At 43.7% G+C, this 23,026-nt stretch overlaps 1 protein-coding gene across 2 annotated transcripts in view; it reads left to right on the forward strand.

The window, feature by feature from the left end:
• Positions 1-23,026, forward strand: part of ATP8A2 (ATPase phospholipid transporting 8A2) — a 649,217-nt gene that overhangs the window by 457,851 nt on the left and 168,340 nt on the right. For both annotated transcript variants that reach the window (XM_025364761.1, XM_025364762.1), the window contains 2 exons: positions 8,676-8,798; positions 10,924-11,002. In XM_025364761.1, the coding sequence (XP_025220546.1) occupies positions 8,676-8,798; positions 10,924-11,002 (202 nt within the window). The remainder of the gene's footprint in view (positions 1-8,675; positions 8,799-10,923; positions 11,003-23,026) is intronic.

A 23,026-nucleotide genomic window follows, 5' to 3' on the forward strand; every position in this document is an offset into this window, starting at 1 on the left:
TAGACCCTTGTTACCCCCTCACCAAATGCCTGTGCAACACTTTCGTGTTTTTAGCTCAAGTACACATTTCTGAACTACGTCTAAACTCATTCCACTTCATTATTTTTGTTCTGAATTCTTAAACATAGATACGCATATACAGTGTGTGATCTGGTGTCCCTTCTGGCCTTCCTGAAAGGGTATCTGTCCTTGGGGAAGCACATTTTCTTCTGCAATTAGAGCTAAAATAATGAATTCTGACTTCCAGCTACTGTGGAGGATGGTCATCAGCTCATCTGGTACTTTTTATGATTTTCGAGTTCCTTTTTTATTACTTTTTCTAACTATGATGAATTCAGAAGCTAGAAATAAATATAAACTGTAGCTAAAATGGCTCAGTAGCTGCTTAGCTTTCTTGCTTTTTGTTTCACTGGCAGGAAGAACTAAGGGGCTTGTAGCTGAGCACTCTGGAGACCCCAGAACGGCCCATTTTTTGAATTGTTCTCTCACTTGGGAATTTACATTCTGAAACAGCCATTGTGGATAGATGTAGATGGGAGTTACCAGGCGTACAATGATAAAACCGATGGTACTAGAAATATTTCGCGTGCATATCCATTGGTGGCTAGATATTTAAGTCTTCCATGCTTTCACCTGCCTTTATGGATAACCTCAGTGCTGGGCGCGGGTGTAAAATGCTGAATGCAGTAGTTTGCCCTGGCCCTGTGTAGCTTGCAGGTTAAGAGGGTCAGATGTGTGGATTCAGACACCTCCAAGGAGGACTGGGTCCGGATCTTGAGTTAAATATTGTGTTGGTGAGTCCGTAACTGTGTTAACTTGCTGCAAAGTGCACTCGCGTATTTCTTGCTGATACTGATGCCCTAAAAGACAAAGATTAGGAGGGGTAAGAACAGGACAGAATTGATGTCCATTCCTCTCCTGTGCTGGAAAAACTACTCTGACCACCTACCATGGGTAAGGGCTGCAGGGCCTCCCCTTTGTGTACTAAGGGTAGACCACAGGTTGCTAACTCTGCACCTCCTGGAACTATTTTGAGTAGGTTAAAGCTGTTCTACCATTTGGGGGAAATATGCAGAATGCTCCACGATTATTCAGGACTTGAAAGGGGTCAGGTGTCCGTGGAGTTGACACTTCACACAAACACATGCCACATCCCTATTTTAGAAACAAGATGCTGAGACCTAGGAGAGATTCTGTTGTAGAGCGAAGAACAATCACCTGCTTATAGCATGAGTGGATTTTAGCCTGATTTCCATGCTCAGGGCATGAGGGCTGGATTCTTTTCTTAGCTCCATGCAGTCTTGGCCAATTCAAATTAATCCAACAGATTTTATTGAGTGCCTACTACACATAAGATGCTGACAGCCTAGAGGGCAGTGTTGGTCAAAATAAGGCCCACAGACCATTTGCAGGAGAATAACAGGGGTTTATTTGAAAAACGCAGATTCCTGAGCCCCGCCTCAGATTACCAAAGAGTATCTCAGAGATATTGCAGTTTTTGCCTTTTTTTTTTGAGACTGGGTCTTGGTCTGTCACCCAGGCTGGAGTGCAGTGTGCCATCACTACTCACTGAACCTCTCTGTTTCAAGCAATCCTCCCACCTCAGCCTCCTTAATAGCTGGGACCACAGGCAAGTGCCACCACAGCCAGCTAATTTAAAAAAAAAAATGTGTGGAAACGGGGTCTCGCTATGTTGCCCAGATTGGTCTCAAATTCCAGGGCTCCAGCAATCCTCCCACCTTGGCCTCCCAAAGTGGTAGGATTACAGTCATGAGCTACAAACTTTTCTAGTTATTGTTATGCATGACTTTAGAGTTGGGATTATATTTTATGCAGTTTTTCTGTCCCCCAAACTATAAAGAGAGTACACTGTGATAGAAAAGAGTATTTCAAGGTGAAAGGGCCTAGATTACCACAGAGTCCACAGTGCAGGCATTGAAGTGGGCTGCTGGTGAGTGCTGGCAGTTGGGATGGAATGGTCAAGGATCTGCCAAGTGAACTCAAATGCACCACTGGGCTCTGGACTTGCTCATACTGGAGGGGCCAAACCTTTTGGGAACATGAAAATTTGCCCGCATGATAATTGTGACATTCGTATAAAATAAATAGAAATTTAGAGAAAAGCTACAAAAAAGATACAAAGAACTACTATTTACCCTTCACCCAGATTGAACAGTAATTAGCATTTCCCCTACTGCATTCTCTTTCTCCATACTTGTCCGCATGCACACGTGCCTACACTCATGCACACACTTGTGAATGCATTTATTTCTGACCCAGCGGAGTATTACAAACATCATGTCCCTTTCCTGCTTAAAGATCTTGTAGCAAGATCTTCCTCTTATACAACCAAACTATAATGATGAAATCTGAAACATTTAACATGAATTTAATACTATTATCTAATTCATCTTAATCCATATTCCAGTTTGCCATTCTTGCTCCAATAATGCCCTATTTAGCAATTTTTCCAGCCCAGGATCATTCTAGAGACCGCCTGCAAGAGAACATTTGTGATGTGGAACGCATTTGCTAGTGATCCTCTTCCTCTGGGCTGGGTTCTCCCCTGTCATATTCTTCAAGCAGTATTTCTCTCCTGCTTTTTCTTCTAAATGTACTCTTTCTTTGATTCCGCAAATCAGCTGAAGTAGCAAGTCATTGTTTCTCAAACTAATTTTATTTTATTTATTTATTTTTTTTTTGAGATGGAGTCTCGCTCTGTCGCGCAGGCTGGAGTACAGTGGCACGATCTCCGCTCACTGCAAGCTCCGCCTCCTGGGGTCCACGCCATTCTCCTGCCTCAGCCTCCCGAGTAGCTGGGACTACAGGCGCCCGCCACCACGCCTGGCTAATTTTTTGTATTTTTAGTAGAGGTGGAGTTTCACTGTGTTAGCCAGGATGGTCTTGATCTCCTGACCTTGTGTTCCACCCACTTTGGCCTCCCAAAGTGCTGGGATTACAGGAGTGAGCCACCACACTCAGCCTCTCAAACTAATTTTCATAACAAGTTAATAGCATTAAAACAGGCTTGAGGCCGGGTGCGTTGGCTCACACCTGTAATCCCAGCACTTTGGGAGGCCGAAGCAGGTGGATCACCTGAGGCCGGGAGTTTGAGACCAGCCTGGCCAACATGGTGAAACCTCATCCCTACTAAAAGTAGAAAGATTGACTGGGTGTGGGGGTGTGAGCCTGTGATCCCAGCTATTTGGGAGGCTGAGACAGGAGAATTGCTTGAACCTGGGAGGCGGAGGTTGCAGTGAACTGAAATCACACCACTGCACTCCAGCCTGGACAACAGAGCAAGACTCTGTTTCAAAAACAACAACAACAACAAGAAGAAACAGGCTTCTTCCTAAATAATAAATGAATGCTGTCCCAGAAGATTTTCATTACATCCATAGTCAACTTTATTAATTAATTAATTAATTAATTTATTTATTTATTTATTCATTTGAAATGGAGTTTAGCTCTTGTTGCCCAGTCTGGAGTGCAATGGTGCAATCTTGGCTCACTGCAACCTCTGCCTCCTGGGTTTAAGTGATTCTCCTGCCTCAGCCTCCCAAGTAGCCAGGATTACAGGTGTGCATCACCACACCTGGCTAATTTTTTGTATTTTTAATAGAGACAGGGTTTCACCATGGCCAGGCTGGTCTTGAACTCCTGACCTCAGGTGATCCGCCCACCTCAGCCTCCCAGAGTACTGGGATTATAGATGTGAGCCACCGTGCCCGGCTTATAGTCAAATTTCTGTATCATTTTGTTTTGTGGGTAGAATGAGACTAAAAATGCCACCAGGGGCCAATGCCACTAGGATCAAATGGATTTCAGCTAAATTTTATGTCTGTTATAATGCAGAGGGCACTCTAGTATTATTTAACCTCTTGCAGAAAATGAGTCCTATTGTCAAGCCAGCGTCATTTGAGGAAGAAGTCTCACTTATAAGCAGAAATACAAAAATTCTAAATAAAATATTGGCAAATGGAGTTCAATAATATATTAAAAGAAAAAGTATGTGACAAAGTAAGATTTATTTTAGGAATACAGGAAACTTGAAATTAAACATCTTTCTAAATATCACCAGATCAATAAAATAAGAAAAACATGATCCCATCAGCAGATGCTATAAAAATGTTTGAAGCAATTCAGCTGCCATTCCCAAAATAAGAACTCTAAATAAAATAGGAATAGAAAAAAGCCACTTAACCGGAATTCATACCACTTACAAAAACCAGTAGCATGCTGCCCAAAATGGTAAAATTCTGAAATGATTTCATTTAAAATAAGAAGTTAATCAAGATGCCTGCCATCGCTATATAATTCATTGTTTCCGTATTTTTGGCAACTGCAAAGAAGATTGCAAATATTGGGAAAACAGTGAACAATCTCTGTACTTATACAAATATGCTCACAGAAATATAGTAATGTAAATATGTTCATATATGATTGTTTATCTAGAAAACAAAACCAGTAGAGAAATACTAGAATTATAAGAGAATTTGATAAAGTGACCAGATACATATGATAAATATATTTTAAAAATCAACAGCCATTTTCTAGCCTAGCAATAAATAGCTTTTTTTTTTTTTTTTTTTTTTGCTCTGGCAATGGACACCTAAAAATGCAAAGGAAGTAAGAATTCTTTCAGTAAAGCAATTACAATTGTATATTGCATAGGAAAAATGTCTACACTACCTACATTTTTAAAAGTCTTATTGAACAAATGGAAAAGCATACTATTTTCTTGTATGGGAAGACTTAATATCATAAAAGATTCAACTCTTCTAAAATTAATGTAGATATATGTGATTCCACATAGAATCAATTCCAACAGGTGAATGTTTTGGGAGGAAAGGGGAAAGTTGCATATAGTTATCTTAAAGTATTAATGGAATTTACACATATCTGAGAATAAATATGTAAAGCACACTCAAAAAAAGGTCATAAAATTAGACTTATTTTTACTAAATATCAGACTATACTATGAAGCCACCATAACCAAATCACTGTTATTGACAAATAAGTTGGAGATTCTAGAACTGCATTCCCATTCTAGGGTCTACATGTGTAATACATGAGAATTTGATTAGCCTTAAAGGTGATCTTTCAATATATTGGGGAAAGTTTGGCCTCATTTATTATGTTGTCACAACTGGCACTTTATTTGGGGAAAAAGAAATGGACTCCTATATAGAAAAATTAATTCCAGATATATTAAAGACTTAAATGTGGAAAATAAAATAGTAAAATCCTACAAGACACTCCTGAAAACATGTAATTTTCATGGAGGAGAAACTTCTGTAGCCACAATTGGACACACAGAAGCATTTCTTGGCCATTTAAATATTAAAAGCTTTTATATGGCAAAAGAACCCATTTTAAAAACCAATAGACAAAGAGTGCATTTGCATGAAATTTCATAACATAAAGACAGAGTTGATATCTGTTCTACTCAAAGAGCTCTTTAAAAAGAGGATAAGCCATGGATACAAAGTAGACAAAAGACATGAGTTAGACATTCCACAGAACTGCAAATGCAGATAGCCAACAAATGTGTGAAAACATGCTGAAACTCACTGGTAGTTGGGGAAATGCAGCTTTTTAAAGTAAGAAGTAGACAAAAGACATGAGCAGACATTCCACAGAACTGCAAATGCAGATAGCCAACAAATGTATGAAAACATGCTGAAACTCACTGGTAGTTGGGGAAATGCAGCTTTTTAAAGTAAGAAGTAACATCTTTAATTTTTAAGACTGGAAAACATTAAAAGACCAATGTAACAACCATTGCTGATAGGGAAATAGGGAAAAATCTGTGATTGTCTTTTGCAATGGGAGAGGAAAACGCTTTCAAAATCCTTTGAAAGGCAGAATCTAGTAAAATTAAAAATGCATGTATCCTTTTAACTCTGCTGCTGGGCCTTCTTCCCATAGAGATAAAAGAAAAAGCCTGTATGTTATAATATAGTACAGATATGTATTACATGTTTGTGGTAACAAAGAACTGGGAAGAAAATGAATGCCCATCAGTGGGTGAATGGCTAAAAAAATGGTACATCCGTACTATGAATTATTATGTGAGCATTAAAAGACTGCATTAGCATCAAACCCAAGGGACTTGGGGGGGCTTTCTGTAATGCATTGTTTAGCCAGAAGAGCATGATGAAGAAAAATGTGTATAATGTCTACTTTTTTGGTTGGCAGGGGACAGGGTCTCACTCTTTTGCCCAGGCCAGAATGCAATGGTGCAGTCATAGCTCATGCAGCCTCGACCTCCTGGGCTGGAGCAGTCCTCTTGCCTCCACTTCCCAAGTAGCTGGGACTACAGACACACACTACCTCGGTGTGTTCTGTGAAATTGTGACAGGGTCTTGGTGTGTTGCACAAGCTGGTCTCGAACTCCTGTCTTGCCCTCCCAAAGTGCTAGGATTGCAGGCAGGAGCTACCATGACTGGCCAGCATCAACGTTTGATGAAACAAATTATGATCCCTAGTGTGTGTGTGTGTGTGTCTGTGTGTGTGTAGTATGCTATAGGCAGAGTGGAAAATGTGTAGGCATGCTGGGCTTCATTATAGCATGGTGATGAAGGACAGGGGAGAATTTGAAGATAGGTAGAAGGAGAAGCTCAAGTTTAAAAAAAAGAAAAAGACTGCCACGTCAACAGTAGGCATGACATCACACGTACACATGGATGCAGAGCAATGGAGGTGAGGGTATGGACTAAGAAAGTGTGCATGGCTCCTGGCTTCTGGTAGAAGCTCTGTCCAGCTATAAAACAGACAACTTTTGTTGTTGTGAGGAAAGTGAGTGCAACAAGTCTCCTGTGGATTTCTCCTTGAAGTCTTTGTAGCACATTGAAATCCCAGGGCTGCTTTCCATTCTGCTGTGGCCTGAAGGAACAGCGTGAGAGTTTTACTGCCTCTACCCACCGCACATCCGATTGCCTGCTCCCAGTAGACTTGGGAACAGCTTCCTCTGGCCGCACACTCCATCTCCAGATAGCTAGTGTGAGTTCAGAATTCTCTTAGAGACGCACGTCCAATTCCCACAGGCCTGAGAGCTTGCTGGGCTTGTGGGTGGGGATTTGAGGGATGCTCAGCAGCAAGTGACCCAGGCTCTGTGACCCATTCCCAGAACCAAGCAGGAGAAGGACCCTCAGGGCCAACATGTCCTGAGTTAAAATGACATGTTTCTTCCAAGCACCTTCTTCAGCTCCTGCTTTATCTTTCTAATACACAAATGTGAGTACAGGTGAAAGTCAAAGGTCTTGCAAGGCACCGTCTGCCCAAGAACTCATTGTCACTGGAGACTGTTTGGTCTGGTCTCCTTCCTATGCTTGCCTTACACTGCACCCCTCAGCCAGCCACCATCCTGTGTATCTTAGAAGGTTCCTTGTCCAAAGACAAAATTACAACAATTTAAAGATCGAATTGGCTTTTGTTAGCCATTCTGCAATTGGGTAGCATCTCATTCCATGAAACAGAATGAGTGCTCTGATGAGCTGAGCAGGGGAGGCCAGCTTTATAGGCAGAAAGGGGCTAAGGAAACAGAAGCAGAGCAAAAAGCAATAGGTTGTTTCAAAGTGACTTTCTTTACAGAGTTGAAACAGAGGGGACTTCCATATCATGCTGCCTCAGGTAAACTGGGCCCTTTCTGGTGCCCGGGTAAACTGGTTGCTGTGAATCTCCTGTGTTTTTTGTTTATTGGTTTGTTCGGTTTTGGAAGACTGGCCTGTTTCAAAGTTTAGTTTGATGACACAGCTCTTAGCACAGGTAACTCCATTCTGGTTTGGTCAGGTCTGCTGGGGCTGAGTGCAGGAGCTCAGTCCAAACAGTGGCCTTCTATAAACTTCGTTCAACACCTCCAAACAGGCATGCGGATGGCTCAGAGCTTTGTGAGGGGCGCATCTCTCGTGGGACTGCTTCCTCACCCACATCCCTAGCATCTTGCCAAATCCTGTTGGTCCAATACCTTGCAGGTCAGATACTCTTTGGTGCAATAATCCTTTGGTGACTCTCCCTTCTCCTTCTGCGTCCTCCCTCAACAGGTATTAACAGTTTTGCAGAGCCGTGCGTTTTGTGTATTTATCTCTCTGCCTGTTGCCCCACTCCCCTCCCCGACCTTTGCCGTAGATGGCATTCCTGGAGGTCAGGGACCTGATTTTCCTTCTTTCTTCTGTTTGTAAATCTCTCCATGCCTGGTGCTTATCACAGTATCTAGCCCATAATTCATTTAGAGTAAACGTCTGTTGAATGAATGAATGGATGAAGTACATTATGCTTCCTGAACTTTAAGTATAGCGTCAAGATGGAAGGTTGTAAGTTTTACCTCTGTGAGCGTGAACAGAAAACAAAGCAGCACTTCACAGAGCTAACTGTGGCATGATTCCACATCAGCCCTCGTTTGACAAAGGAAGGTAGTTGCTAATTTAACAAGAACTCTTGGCTAATCGGATAATGTATGATTTTTTAGTGTTCAGTGTATTCATTTGATAGTGATGAATGTAAAAATGGTCTTTCATTTATTTCCTTTGTGTGGAGGGTGTCTGGGGATCTGTGAATCATGAAGTCTCAGGTTGGGACTTGACTGGAAATGAAGTCATCGTTTGGTAGAAGGGAACACTGCAGCCGTGTGGGTTGGAAGGACTGCTGTTAATGGCTCATTGTTCTCCCTGCAGATTTTCACCGCTTTGCCGCCCTTCACTCTGGGAATCTTTGAGAGGTCTTGCACTCAGGAGAGCATGCTCAGGTTTCCCCAGCTCTACAAAATCACCCAGAACGGCGAAGGCTTCAACACAAAGGTAAACAGGGTGTGATCTCAGAATTGTCACCTCAGAAAGGCATGGCTGTTTGATTCTAGTCGTCTGCCTATGAGATATTTGAAGCTTGAGAAAGAACATTTAAGAAGTGCTGAGAACATGATCTGCTCGCCCCACCACCACCACCCCACACACACACACACACACACACCACAAGCCCAGTGAATTCAAGACGCCTTCTCAGGCGACGAGTCCGTGTCGCGTGGGCTGCAACCTCCGGTCCCAGCATGTTGACTCCTTCCCGCTTCTCCCTGTCAGCCCCTGACATCAGTGTGGGCAGCAGCTCCCACAGCCCAGGTTCAGGATCCACTGTGAGAGACCCCCACTTGTGCGGTCCTGCAGCCCTGTGTGGAGGCCCGATGGCAGCTTACCTAACTGTTGCCGGGTTTGTCATTTGAAATAAAATGTGTCTTTAGCTTGTGCATAACATTGTCTAGATATGAACTCAGGGATCACATGAGTTGTGGGGGTTTTGTTTGGTTTTGTTTTTCTGGACCAGAGAATCAGAAAGGAGCCAAAGAAAGGTATAGATGATCCTGACAAACCCAGCCCAAAGCTGGGTGGGGTGTTAAAGGGGTCGGCAGTCTCAGGCAGCAGAGGGGTCTGCCACACAGATGCCATTTGCAGCTGAAAGTGGCAGAGTGCTCGGGTGACCCCATCCAAAGAAAAGAGAGATGTGTGCCTGGGCGCGGAGGGGCGAGATGTGAGCATGGCCGCATGGCCTTGTTTCTGCCTCAGGTCTTCGTTCGGGGGGATTCAGAAGTTTAGAGAGAGGTCTGTTGCACAGTTCACCTCCAGGACTGTGTGCTGGTGGCGGTCACGATTTGCATGCGTGGTTCCTGGGCCGTCAGTGAGAAGGACATAGGGAGTCACCTCTCCAGGCCTCAAGGAGTGAAAGGTCTCCCAGGGCCTCTCTTCTGAGCCAGATGTTCCTGATATCCCTGCAGCCACCTTTTTCTGGGGAGGCTCACTAGTTACATCCGAGGCAGGGAGGAAACAGAAGGGCTCCTTACTGGTTCTGCCATCCCCATATCCAAAGAGGCCCGAGGGACTCCTTTTACCAATCCTTGTTGACTATGATTCCGTGAATGGGAAAATATGACCCATTTTCACTGCATTATTTACATAAATCCATTTTCTACAGAATTTGAATGCAAAGGCCATTTGAGGTGGGAAGTAAGTAAGAGCTGAGGATGCACGGAAACATCTGCAGGCACTTTTGAAGAATTTTTTTTTTTTTTTTAGATAGATCAGAGATGGTGCAAAATGAACATTTAAAGCAGGGGGAAATTCCATTGTCTTATAATAACATTTTTCACTATTTTCTGTCATCTCAGGCTCAAACTATATGATAATTCCCAGGGACAACTGGTAGATGTTTAAATAAATTTAATCTGGCTTTAATAGTTAATAATTCTGTCATCACAGTGGTTAAAACAATGATTGTGATATATTAGTGAAACTAAAGTTTAGAATAAATTAAACCTTGTGTCCTTTTTTCTGACCTTTAAATATTAAAATAAAGAGAACTTTCAAATATGCATATTATCTAAAATCCCAAAAATAATAGAAAAAGTTGAATGAGAGGGATTTGAAGTAGTAAAACAAAACAGTGAGAATGCCGTGCGAAAATTTACAAGTGGAATGTTTTCAGTGCTTTTAAGGCATCCCATCCGCCCCTGATACAGGTTAATTGTTAAGAAGAGACACAGTTTTAGTCTCTTCTTAACAATTTTGACCTACTATCCTTTCTCTGGATGTTTGTGAAATGTTGTTGTCTCTCTTACAATGCTAAAGAAAACTGATCAGAATGAATTTTTCACGTGTGGATAGACTGTGTTGGTCTGCATACGTGTGAGTAGATATTTAGGTCTTTGTAACTAAAGTAATGATCTGGAGATAATCCAGTCATTTTATGTAAAAATTAAATGGTTGATTTGGGTGAGGGTTTTGTTTTGTTTTGTTTTTCGAAGTCAAGAATAATATGCTACTCCTGGAACCGTGCAGCGCACGGTCAGGATCCCTCACAATGTGGCGTTTGTTGAGAGTTTCACAGAGGTCAAGCATTTTGGGCAGCTCCTGACTCCCTTGGTTTGTTTTTCCTTAGGTTTTCTGGGGTCACTGCATCAACGCCTTGGTCCACTCCCTCATCCTCTTCTGGTTTCCCATGAAAGCTCTGGAGCATGGTAAGGGCTGTGTGATCTCACCTGTCAGCAAGGAGCTTTGCAGCCGCTCTGCTGCCTGTGTGTTCACAATTTTTTTTTTTCCAGTTCTGCAGAACAAGAGATCACAGGAACACATTTTAGAGTGAAAACATACCTAAAGCATAATGAGAGCTGGTCTCAGGTTTATAGCTGGTAGGTTTCATCAGTTCTGGCTTTGAGAACCCATTTTCTTTCCAGTTGACTGGATAGTTTGAGTACTAGGAATTCTCATCTCAGTTTGTAAACACTATTTGAGTCAGAGATCCTCAAGGAAAGCTCTGTACTATAATGAAATGTTGACGCTTATTGTCTGTGGTTTGAAATTCTCTGTTAATTACTTGGACTTTTATTTCCGAGCCTCCCCTACCCATATGCAGAATAACTCAGATCTTACAGGAGTTGGATCTTATTCCTAGCTTTCTAACAGAGGGTCCTGTCCTTGATGTATGCCTTTTGAAATTAGGGTTTGAGAACTAATTCTCCAGATTGGGGTTTGTCTTTACAGCTGGAAGAGGATATCTGAGAACTGTGGCAGACTCAGTGCTTTTTCACACTTCTTAATACATCCAGAACGTGGCCTCCTAAAGAGACATATTTTTATTCTCGGAAAATAAAAATGTATCATGAGAATGCTACTCTTTCATCCCTCTCAAATAGTAATAATCCCCCTGGGAAAAATTGCTCCAAATGTTGACTAGACAAGGCCCTTTATTGTTCAAAGAACCAAAGAATATAAAGTTTCCAAGCGTCTTTGTTTCTGTGTCAGTGAGTTTTAGGCTTCCAACAGAAACGATTCATCCTCACTGATATTCTTTAACCTATTAAATACTGACAGAGAAAATGCGTGCACTGCCGTTTTCTTATGCCACGTGACATATTCTTTCAGTTTCATCAGAACTCCTTTTCCTTTGAGGGTTCTTAAGTCTTTAAATCAGAGAATACAATTTTATGCTTTCTAGCCCCACCCCAGAAAAGAGCATTCTTGTGAAATCATTTTCTTTTAACGTGAAACCCTTCTTGTGATTCATCTTTACTCAGTGGATTTAATTTATTTTAAAATGGTTTTGTAAATAAGAGTGCGTAAGTAGAAGAGTTGGGGATGTGATTTTATGTCAGAGGCTGTGATATTTTGGTGACAGACTCAGCCATCATTGTAGCCGGAAGAAGTAGTGATGGGAAGTGATATGTCTGATGAGCATAAGAGAAATTTCAGCCATCATCCTCCGTACCTGAGCCCAGGCTTTAATACTTAAGAAGAGTCTGCAAATAGCATGAACTAGCCGCAGTACTCTCTGAAGACCCCTTACCACTTATCTAGACATACTACTGTGTTCCTAACTCAGAAGTGCTTGCCGTTTGACTCTCAGAAGCTTTACAAGATGGTCATTTACTTACCTGCTTCAAAGGAACTAATGTGGCCGTTCTGCAGTGGAGACGATGGTTTTCTAATCCTGGAATTATGATCACATACTTTCAGTTGGTGCCTTGTAGTTTATGGTGAAATTGCTATAGTTTACCCAGATTCCATTATGTAAGTCCATTCATTCACCTAACATGGTCTGTGTTTACAAGTGGTAGACTCCCAGCAGTTGCTAACTTACCTAAGAGACAGCACCAAGTGAATTTTAAATTAGTTCTGCTATCCTTATCTAATTCCTCCAAATTTGGCAAATTACCTGGCAGCCAGCCAATAGGATGCTGGTTTCCTCTTTTTATTATCACCATCATCATCAATGTCATTATTTCACTGGATTTATTGAACCTTCAGCATAGGGGTTTTCTTTGAGTTGTGTTACAAACAATAATCTATTGAGTGAAACTGTGTAAAGTGAAGTAAATTGCAAATATTACGTATATCAGAACAGAGGGACATTGGTGTTCTTGGTCATTAGTTGACTTCCTTTAACAAATTGAATATTTTAGAATTAATTTCTAAATTCTCACTATTAGGATGGAGAAAAAAAACATTATATTATTGCTTATTAACCTTATTCCTGTTATGTTCAAGACACTGTGGTAGATTCTAAGGATAACGGTAGATATATCAATGTTGGCCTCACCTTCCAAGAGTTTGTAGTATGGAAAGGGAGATTAGATTTTGTCTTAGTCCATTTTGTGCTGCTATAAGAGTACCAGAGACTGGGTAATTTATAGTGAACAGAAATATATTTGGCTCCTGGTTCTGGAGGCTGGGAGGTCCCAGGTCAGGGAGCTGGCTTCTTGTTAGAACCTACTTGATGTGTCATCCCATGGTGGAAGGATATGGGGTAGAGAGAGGGGGAAGGAACCCATGCCAGTGACACCAGCATTAATGCATTCATGAGGGTGGTGCCCCCATGACCCAAACACCTCCTGTCCGGCCACAGCTCCCAGCACCTCTGCATTGGGGATCAAACTTTCAACACATGAGCTTTGCAGGCTGCATTCCAACCAGAGCAGATTTGCAAATGAATAACTCTAGTACAAGGCAGAAAATAGCTGTTTCAAGTAAACCATAGATAAAACGCTATTAGATATCAGAGGACTGAGAGACGCCTTTCATTTGGAGTTATTAGTAGCTTCCTAGAGGAGGTAATATTTACGTTTAGCCATGAAATCCAACAGAAGGAAGAATCAAGCAAAGTGGGGAAATCAGGACAGGGGTGGAAAACTGAGCAACTAAAGGGTAGAAGATGGGGAAGTTTAGGAAGGCAGATAAAAGCTGAATTACAGAGGGCTTTGAGTATGAGGTTAAGAAACTGGGACGTGGCCAGGCGTGGTGTCTCATGCCTGTAATCCAAAAACTTTGGGAGGCTGAGGTGGGTGGATCACCTGACATCAGTTCAAGACCAGCCTGGCCATCATGGTGAAACCCCGTCTTTACTAAAAATACTAAAATTAGCTGGGTGTGGTGGCAGGCACCTATAATCCCAGCTACGTTCGGGAGAGTGAAGCAGCAGAATCACTTGAACATGGGGTTCAAGGTAGAGGTTGCAGTGAGCCAAGATCATGCCACTGCACTGCAGCCTAGGCAAAAAAGCAAAACTCTGTCAAAAAAGAAAAGAAAGAGAAAGAAAGAGAGAGAGAGAGAGGGAGGGAGGGAGGGAAGGAAGGAAGAAGAAGGAAGAAAAAGAGGGAGGGAGGGAAGGAAAGAGAAAGAAAAGAAGAAAAGAAAGAAGAAGAAGGGGGAGGAGGAGGAGGGAGGGAAGAGGGGAAAGAAAGGAAGGAAGAGAAAGAAAGAAAGAAAAGGGAGGGAAGGAAAGAGAGAGACAGAAAGGAAGGAAGGAAGATAAAGAAAGAAAAGGGAGGGAGAGAAGGAAAGAGAGAGAAAGAAAAGAAGAGGAAGAGGAAGAAGGAGGAGGAGGAGGGAGGAAAGAAGGCAAGGAAGGAAGGAAGAAAAGAAAGAAAAGGAAGTTAAGGAAAAGAAGGAAGGAAGGAGAGAAAAAAAGAAGGAAAGAAACTAGGACTTAACTGTTTAGGCATTGAAGGGTCAGTATAGAATTTAAATCTAGATCTTTATGATCAGGACAATTTGGGAAAATAAACCTGTCGTGTCTTGTAAGGTGAGCGGTAGAAAGAAAACTACTGGCAGAGACTCCAGGGGACAGCTTAGGGAGGGTTAAACCCAGGAATGGGATTGTGTTTGGAGACGATGTTTTGAAAGGAGCTTCTTTGTTTGCTGAGATTGTAGCATATCTGTGAGGTAAGAGGCTCTCTGAGGGCGTGGTGAATGTAGATACCAGCAAGCCAGGCACTGCCTGTCCTGCCCTCTGGAGGCTTACCTGAGGTCGGAGTTGTTGGGCAGGAATTTCGTACATGTTGCTTAATGACCAGTGCACTGAGTCCTAGGATCTGTGAGTGGAGCTTGTGTAATAAAGAGACACAACCTAGTCTAATGAGTCCGGGAGCGTCTTCTTCCGGGAAGTGATATTGAAGTTCTTGAAAGAGGAGTCGGGGGTGGTCACGTGGGACAAGGGAGATGTGGGACAAGGGCCTGGTTGGGAGAAGGAGCATTTCCTGGCCAGAGCCACGCAGGTGCACAGGACCTGAGCTGCTGAGGCCATGGGAAGTATTTTAGTGGGACTGGGGGCGCCTGGACTCTGGACTCTTCTTTATCCACCTCTGGTGAGAGGCTCGGGACACTGGGCATTCCTGCCCTGGACTGGAAAAATCAGTAACCTCCTGCTGTGAACTGACTGCTCATATGCCCCCCTGCCCCCCAGCTGATATGTGAAAACCTCAAACTGTAAGGTGATGGTAGATAACATAGGGCCTCTGGGAGGTGATTAGGTCATGAGGGCGGATCTCTCAGAAATGGGATTAGTTTACCTCTAAAAGGGACCCTCGAGAGCTCATCTGCCCCTTCCACTGTGTGGGAATGTAGCTAGAAGACATCACCTATGAGGAATGGGCCCTCACCTGACACCACAACTGCCACCTCCTTGATCTTGGACTTCGCAGGCTCCAGAATTATCGGAAATGAATTTCCAGGGGTTATAAGCCATGCAATTTATAGTATTTTGTTATAGTCGGCCGAAAGAACTAAGACACTCCCTCTCCCTCTTTCCCTATCCTTCTGGAACTATCAATCAAAACACATCTCTACACATTTCTAGCATCCCCCGTGTAGTGGACAACCAGCCCTAGTCAAGGCAACTACAGCATAGAGAGGAGGTAGGGGCTGGAAAGGGGGCAAATAAGTGAGGGGGATCTGATCACTAACAGCTGGTCAGGGGGACTTTTTCTCAGGGCAGGTTGGAGGTAGGAGAGTTGTGTGATGAGATTTGCCCGTAAAGAAGATGGAGACTGCTCTGTAAAGAAACACGTAGGATCTGGCAAGAGTGTGCCGGGACCATGCAGTTGCACAGGACCTGAGCTGCGGAGGCCATGGGAAGTATTTTTAGTGGGACTGGAGGGATTTTTTTGGTGGGGAGGGGAGTGGCAGGGATAAAGACTGTGAGCCCCAGAGGACCGGGATATGCCAGTTGATATACCAGCTGACTGGAGGACTTGTTCATGTGTGCTGATTTGCTGTCCTGAGTACAAGTGAATTCTTGTTACACTTTTTTTTTTTTTTTTTTTGAGACGGAGTCCCATTCTGTTTCCCAGGCTGGAGTGCAGGGGCGCGATCTGGGCTCACGTGATCTCCGCCTCCCAGGTGCAAATAATTCTCCTGCCTCAGCCTCCTGAGTAGCTGGGATTCCAGGCTCAGGCTCCCACGCCCGGCTAATTTTTGTATTTTTAGTAGAGATGGGGTTTCACCCTGTTGGCTAGGCTGGTCTTGAACTCCTGACCTCGTGATCGGCCCACCTTGGCTTCCCAAAGTGCTGGGATTACAGGCCTGAGCCACTGCGCCTGGCCTTATTACACTCTTAATTGTCATTTAGGAGAATGTATATCCTCCCCACCCCCAAAGAGGCATAGGAACATGGTACCAATTTGAGACAAACTAGGGCACTGTCAAAGCCGGGGGCCCTTGGTCTAACAGAGGGGTGCCTTCTGGCCTCTCCCCCTCCCCCAAGAGCTGCCTGAAGCCGTCCCTCAGATGCCCACCCACATCCAGAGATCAGAGGAGTTTTGTTTGACCGGGGCTGAAGTCCCTGGAGTAGTTCATTTCCCCCTTGATACTGTACGGATGATGTCACAAAGACAGGAGGTTTTACTAGAAAATTCTGCCTCCACCATCTGTGGAGAGAACCTCAGGTATGTATCAGCGGTGTTCACTTTGGGCAAGGCGACAGAAACACGCTTCTTGTTGGGAAGAAATATTTTCGGGAAGGTATATTGTTCGTTCCCTAGAATGCTTCCAAGAATTTTGCTTTGCTTATTTTCGTGTGGTTTTGGAGAGACTTTTCAAAGCGCCCCTTTGCTGATGGAGTTTGTGATGATTCATTTCAAATTTCAAAATAAATTTTTCCACTGAAGCAATTCAGTAAATCAGATTTCTTCCAACCATCACAGCCATACACTTACTGCCATGGTCTGCCTGCAGCTCCTCGCCTTTAATCTGGAAAGCGATGCTAGGTTAGACCTAGGATGTGACCTTCACAGGGAGCCAAGTCCATCAGGAGCCCTGGTGTCAACCCACACCCGGGTTTCCTGTTGGTGCGTCCCGTCGGCAGAGTTGAGCAACCCTCCTTGAAGTGTAATGTGGTTATTGGCAAAATAATACAAAATCGGTCTTGATTTTAAAAAAGGAAGTGTTCAGATGATAAAATTTAAGAGAGAGGTGATGGGAAAGAGACTATACTTAACAGAAGAAAAGAGCTCCTAAAAACATTTGTTCTTGATTCCCCAGAGTCCACACCGTAGAAACTGTTCCCTCACCCTTTAAGGAGAATACCACCCGGATTCTTATGTATGGGCACTAATTAAGCAACTGGGCCTTTCGACATTTTTGGAGAAGGCTATTTTATAATTTTTAATAAATGTGCTCCTGTAAGATCAGGCATGTTTTACATACTGAAATAGTAGTGCACGTGTATAAAATAAAACTTAGTGTGACTCTCTTTGCCCGTGGCATTGTTGGGTCATATTAGTTTAAACTATTTCTGACCCTTGCTTTATTACTGAAAACTTGAGTGTTTCATACCATATAAATCCTGAGACTTGCGTCGTTTCACATTAAGCTAAATTTGGGCAAGATTGCCAGTGTTCTCTGAGACTGCAACTTCTTAAACTCAATTATTCACTCATTTTTGTAAAAAGATAAAAGAGTGGCTGGGCAAGGTGGCTCATGCCTGTAATCCCAGCACTTTGGGAGGCCAAGGCAGACAGATCACCTGAGGTCAGTATCAGGCCTCTGAGCCCAAGCTAAGCCATCATATGCCCTGTGACCTGCACATATTCATCCAGATGGCCTGAAGCAAGTGAAGAATCACAAAAGAAGTGAAAATGGCTGCTTCCAGCCTTAACTGATGACATTACTTTGTGAAATTTCTTCTCCTGGCTCATCGTGGCAGGGGTGGGGGTCACAAGGTGCTCAGTGGGGGAGCTTTCGGGGCAGGACAGAGTGTGGTGCAAGTTCATAAAATCCTGAAGTTAGTAGAACTTGCTCCCTAAGACCTAGAAACACAGAACATTCTGGAGTCTTTCAGATTTACACAAATGAAACTATAGCTCGTAAATCTGCGTAACTGGTTACTAACCCAATCATAGTACGTTTAAAATATAAACAGTTTTCCAAATTCAAATGCAAAATTTTTGTTTGTTTTGTTTTAAATGCAGTTATGAACTGTGGTAACACTCTGACTTCAGCTCTTTTTCTGGATTGTGACAGTGTACCTCACACATCCTGACACCCAGAATTGGGCTGGAAGGGTCATTGTTTTCATTCAGTTTAATGTTTCTCGTGTTTCAGTGTCTCTTTTCATAACCTCTGTGTTGCGTGTGTTTTAGACAGTTGGGTTCGGTGTAATGTTGTAAGAAGTGTGAGCCAGAGTTCCTAGATTTCACTCTTAGCAGGAAGTTGAATCGAGATGGATTAGCCAGGGAATCTCACAGGCTTAACCCAGTAAAGATTTATTTCGCACCCACGTCCCTATCCAGTGGAGGAGTGCCTTGTTCATTGGCGTGTTGAGTATATTTTTCTTATTTTCCGTATTCCCAATGCACTGGCATTAGGGGCCTTGATTCCGGAGAGACTGTCCTCCCAGGGCTAGCTAATTCCTGAAGATAGCAGATGCCTCCCCTGCCTGCACCCCTTTGACATACAAATGAACCAAGCCTGAGCCCACGCCCCCAGCCACCTCCTTTATCAAACTCTCACACTGAGCCAGTGTTTCCTTCTGCCCAGCAGCACCCCAGGGCCAGGTACCCGACAACTGGGAACCGTCCTCACAGCCCCGAGCCTGCCAGAATTACTCCAGATATACAATCCTAAATGTCCTCATTCAGCATACCTACCCTGCCTCAGCGGTTCCTCCCTGTGGGAACCCCAGCAGAGGCCTGGGCTGTGCTCAGCGTCTCTCCAACCTCCTGAGTTCCGTGGCGCTACCTGGCATGGCCTTGCCTGGCATGCTGTGCCTCCTGCTTCTAGCGTCTGTGAGTGTGAACTTCTGCCTCCATGACAATCATTCCAGGTCTGCCTGTCTTACCATATCTGTTCAAACAAAGCTCGCTTCATTTCAGCACAGCGAGGCTCCGGGGAGTACGCCCTCAGCCTCAACACTGGAAGGGGAGAGACGGGATGGTTTGCAGGGCAAGGATCATTTGCTCTTCCCCGTGTCTGGCAGGAAGAGATCCATCAGTTCTGCCCACATCTGATTGGCAAGAACTTGTCACAGGGCCTAGCACGGTGTGGGGTGCTGGGGGATATCACTTAGGTGTGTACCCAGGAGTGAGAAACACGTGTGGCCTCGCTGGGTGACTGCCTGGGCATTGGCAATCAAGTTTACTTTGCATCATTTTTACTTCCTTTTTCAGATTTATTTTTAGTAAACAAAAGTGAAAAAAGAGAAAGATTGAAATTTAAGTTTCATGTCCTTAACTTTCTCCAGCAGAAATGGCAGTCGAGGAGAAAATCCAGCAATAGGCTTATATAACCAGGAGCTTCAGCCGGCAGTGCTGGTTGTGAATGTAATTGTAATCGCTAACACTTGTATAAACCCTGCTTTTTATAAAGCAACCTCCAATACTTTATACTACTCTTTACGGGGAGGAAAAAGTACATTTTCTCTTCATGAATTCATAGTGTCGGAGGCAGAAAGCGTAATTTTAATTCTAGTACAGGCACTACAGGCATATGCAGGTTAACTTCTAAAAGTTTGTAATTTAGTGACCTGAAAATTGGAATACATCTTCACTCTTGTAAATCTAGAAGTCGCTAGTTGGGGTGCGCTTCCTCTGAGCCACTGGAGTCTTGAGAGGCCCAGAGAGTAAGGTGGGGGCGGGGGCTGGCTCAGTTAATGTTCTGGAATCCTGGCCGCTCGGAAACAGTGCTGCTGAAAGCTCCTGAAGGGAAAGGAGGAGAGTGGAAAAGCAGGAGAAACTTGGTATCTGCTCTTGGACCAAAATGTTTTGGCAAATGCCTTGGAGTTGAGGGAATGGTGCCACCTCTGCCTCAGTTCTCCCTCCTGAGCCCTGCATGAGTGTTGCCTGCATTGTTCAGTTCAGCTGTGCCACTGATTCTGACTACATCAAAAGTATACATGTAAATTCAGCCCATCTGTTTTCATGGTTGTTAAACCCCGTCTCTTCTGACCACTATATTATAACGTTGTCTTGAAATTTTGCCTTTGTCAGAGCTATTTCTGAATACATTTTGTGGTTTAGCTGGATGATGATGTAATGTTTTTAATGAGCATTTAATTGAAATGGCATCTTTATAAAATGGCATCAACCTAGCTCTTTGGAATATTCTGAAATAAGTTCCTTGATCATTTTGTCTGTTTAGAAAATGAGACATGCTTTTCTTATAAATTGTGGCTTTTCCCACAAATATTTTCAAAGAGATTTTTGCAGACAACGTTTTTGGGCTGTTACTGCTAATGTTGGAGGGCCCATGTGGTTTTGTCCCAGTTGTTCACAGTAGGCTGGTTTAGTGACTATGTTTCCAGACCTCATTTGGCTCATCCTATGTTAATTATGTCTGTTCCTGAACCCCAGCCAGATTTGACGACTGATAGGAGTCTGGAAGAACAGGCTTACCTGCTGCCCTGGGTCAGTGAATGCTGGAGCCATACATAACACCGAATTGTCTCTAAGAGAGCATCTGGGACTGGGTTTCTGTCTCTTTCATTTTATGACACTTTTCATGCATGTCATAAGCCCCATCATTATATTAGGTTTATATCACATGCAATCAGAGATCATTCTAAATGTGACTTAGTATTTTATCAAACCAAGCACATGGGGAACTTGTGTTACCTTTGTTGTTGTTGTTGTTGTTTACCTGGTAGAAATTGTCCCCTGGATTTCTGAGATGGGTGATGGCCCTCCTCTCTCATCTCAGCACTCACCAAGGGTGGACCTGATCCTGGATTTGCCAAAGGCTAACTGATCTCAGTCTAGTTCCGGTAAATGGCAGCCCCTCTGATGCAATGGGGAGATGAAGCCTTCTCACCTTTCTCCTTGCTCTTTAGGCCTTTGTGTACCAATGATGGGTGTCTGCGAGGAAGAGCTTGGCTCTTGGAGAACACAGGTTTGGTGAGATCACATCTCTCTGTGTGCACTTTGGATGAATTTCTTTTATAGAGACCTGTTTTGAAGCCTCATACGTTTGACCCCTGCTGACCTCACCACTGCAGCCCCACCCCCACCCCCTCAGCTCACCTTTCCACCTCCGTGCCCAGTACAGGCTGGTTTTCTTTTTGCCTGAAATGTCCTTTCCCCTCTCAACTGACCCCCACTCCAATATCCATCTCTGCTCCCCACGCTACTTTCTCTGAAATTATGCTCTTACCACGGTTTGCACAGACAGTGGATAAATACTATTCCGAAGGCTGGCTTGGGGAACCCAAGTATTCCAGGTTTAGGATTTTGTCCCCCTTTGCAAACATTCACCTGAGATTTTAAATATCTGATTAAAATAAAGACAGGGAAGACTCTCAGAGTGGTAGAATCGTGACAGAGCTGTTCAGATTTCAGCTCAGTGGGAAGGAATATTTTGTCAGCAACCTGCTTCAGAAATAAACTGGACAATCAAAGGAGGTTTTTCCAGCCTGCATTATCAGGAAGCTGTAGCTTGGGAACACCTTCATGACAAACACTGCACTAGGACGTCTTTTCTCCAGGAGTAGCTTATTGGCAGGTTTTAGCAAGAAACAACACCCACAGTGTTTGCCTCTAAAACAGTCGAAACAGAACCATCTGGTCCCCGGGGTGTCCCCACAGGGTGTGCAGGGTGATGACTGTGACTCATTTGAAGGATGCTGTCTTTTCAGAGGCTCTTGGCAAGTCCGAGAATCTCACCTTGGTTTGGGAGTTTCTCCTCCAAGGGAATAAACTATGTATTTCCAGATGGTGTTAGCTTTGCCTAGGGAAGGAGATACTCTTTTCTAGGCTGAAAACTAAAATGCATCGCGGAGTTACCTCTCCAAAATGAGGAACTGAAATATTAGGCTTAGCCCGTCTTCATTAAAGTTTAATGCTCAAATTACCTTATGTGTTAACATTTTATTGAATGCCAGTAGCATTCACTGTCATGATAAGTTAGAAATTAATGCATGGTTGGCTGGGCGTGGTGGCTCACGCCTGTAATCCCAGCGCTTTGGGAGGCCGAGGCAAGTGGATCACCTGAGGTCAGGAGTTCAAGACCAGCCTGGCCAACATAGTGAAACCCCGTCTCTGCTAAAAATACAGAAGTTAGCCAGACGTGGTGGTGGACACCTGTAATCCCAGCTACCCAGGAGGCTGAGGCAGGAGAATCGCTTGAACCCGGGAGGCAGAGTTTGCAGAAGCTGAGATCGCACCACTGCACTCCAGCCTGGGTGACAGAGTGAGACTCTGTCTCAAAAAAAAAAAAAAGGAAAGAAATTAATGCATTGTCAAACTCTAGAAGTTACATTTTAAAAAATCCTTTAGATTTCTCTGTTTCTGCTGTTCTGCCAAATTGCCAGCCTCCTGTACATAGTCTTAAGGGCTCCCCTCCACGTAGGTGTTCTCTTCATAGATTAGCATTCAGTCCTGAATGATCCAAGGGTTTATCTCTTGTAAAGGCCACCAGCTTCATGAATTGCGTTGCTCTGTGCTAATGCCTCATGCTATTTATTTTATTTTATTTAAAAAATTTTATTTTTTCTTTTTTAGAGACAGGGTCTCACTCTGTCACGCAGGCTGGAGTGCAGTGGCACGATCATAACCTCAAACTCTTGGGCTCCGGCAACCGTCCTTCCTCAGTTTCCTGAGTAGCTGGGATAACAGGCACACGCCACCATGCCTGGCTTCCTCATATTGGTGCTCTCTCCTGATTGCGTAGAGGATTGTATCCCACCCCGTGGTCTCCTCCTCTGCCTGATGGGAGAGATGAGAACTCTCTGTTAGACATTGTCTCTCCAGTGTAGGTTCTCTGTATTTACTCCACTTCCT

Source organism: Theropithecus gelada, chromosome 17 (assembly GCF_003255815.1).
Source record: "Theropithecus gelada isolate Dixy chromosome 17, Tgel_1.0, whole genome shotgun sequence".
NCBI classification, from domain to species: Eukaryota; Metazoa; Chordata; class Mammalia; order Primates; family Cercopithecidae; genus Theropithecus; species Theropithecus gelada.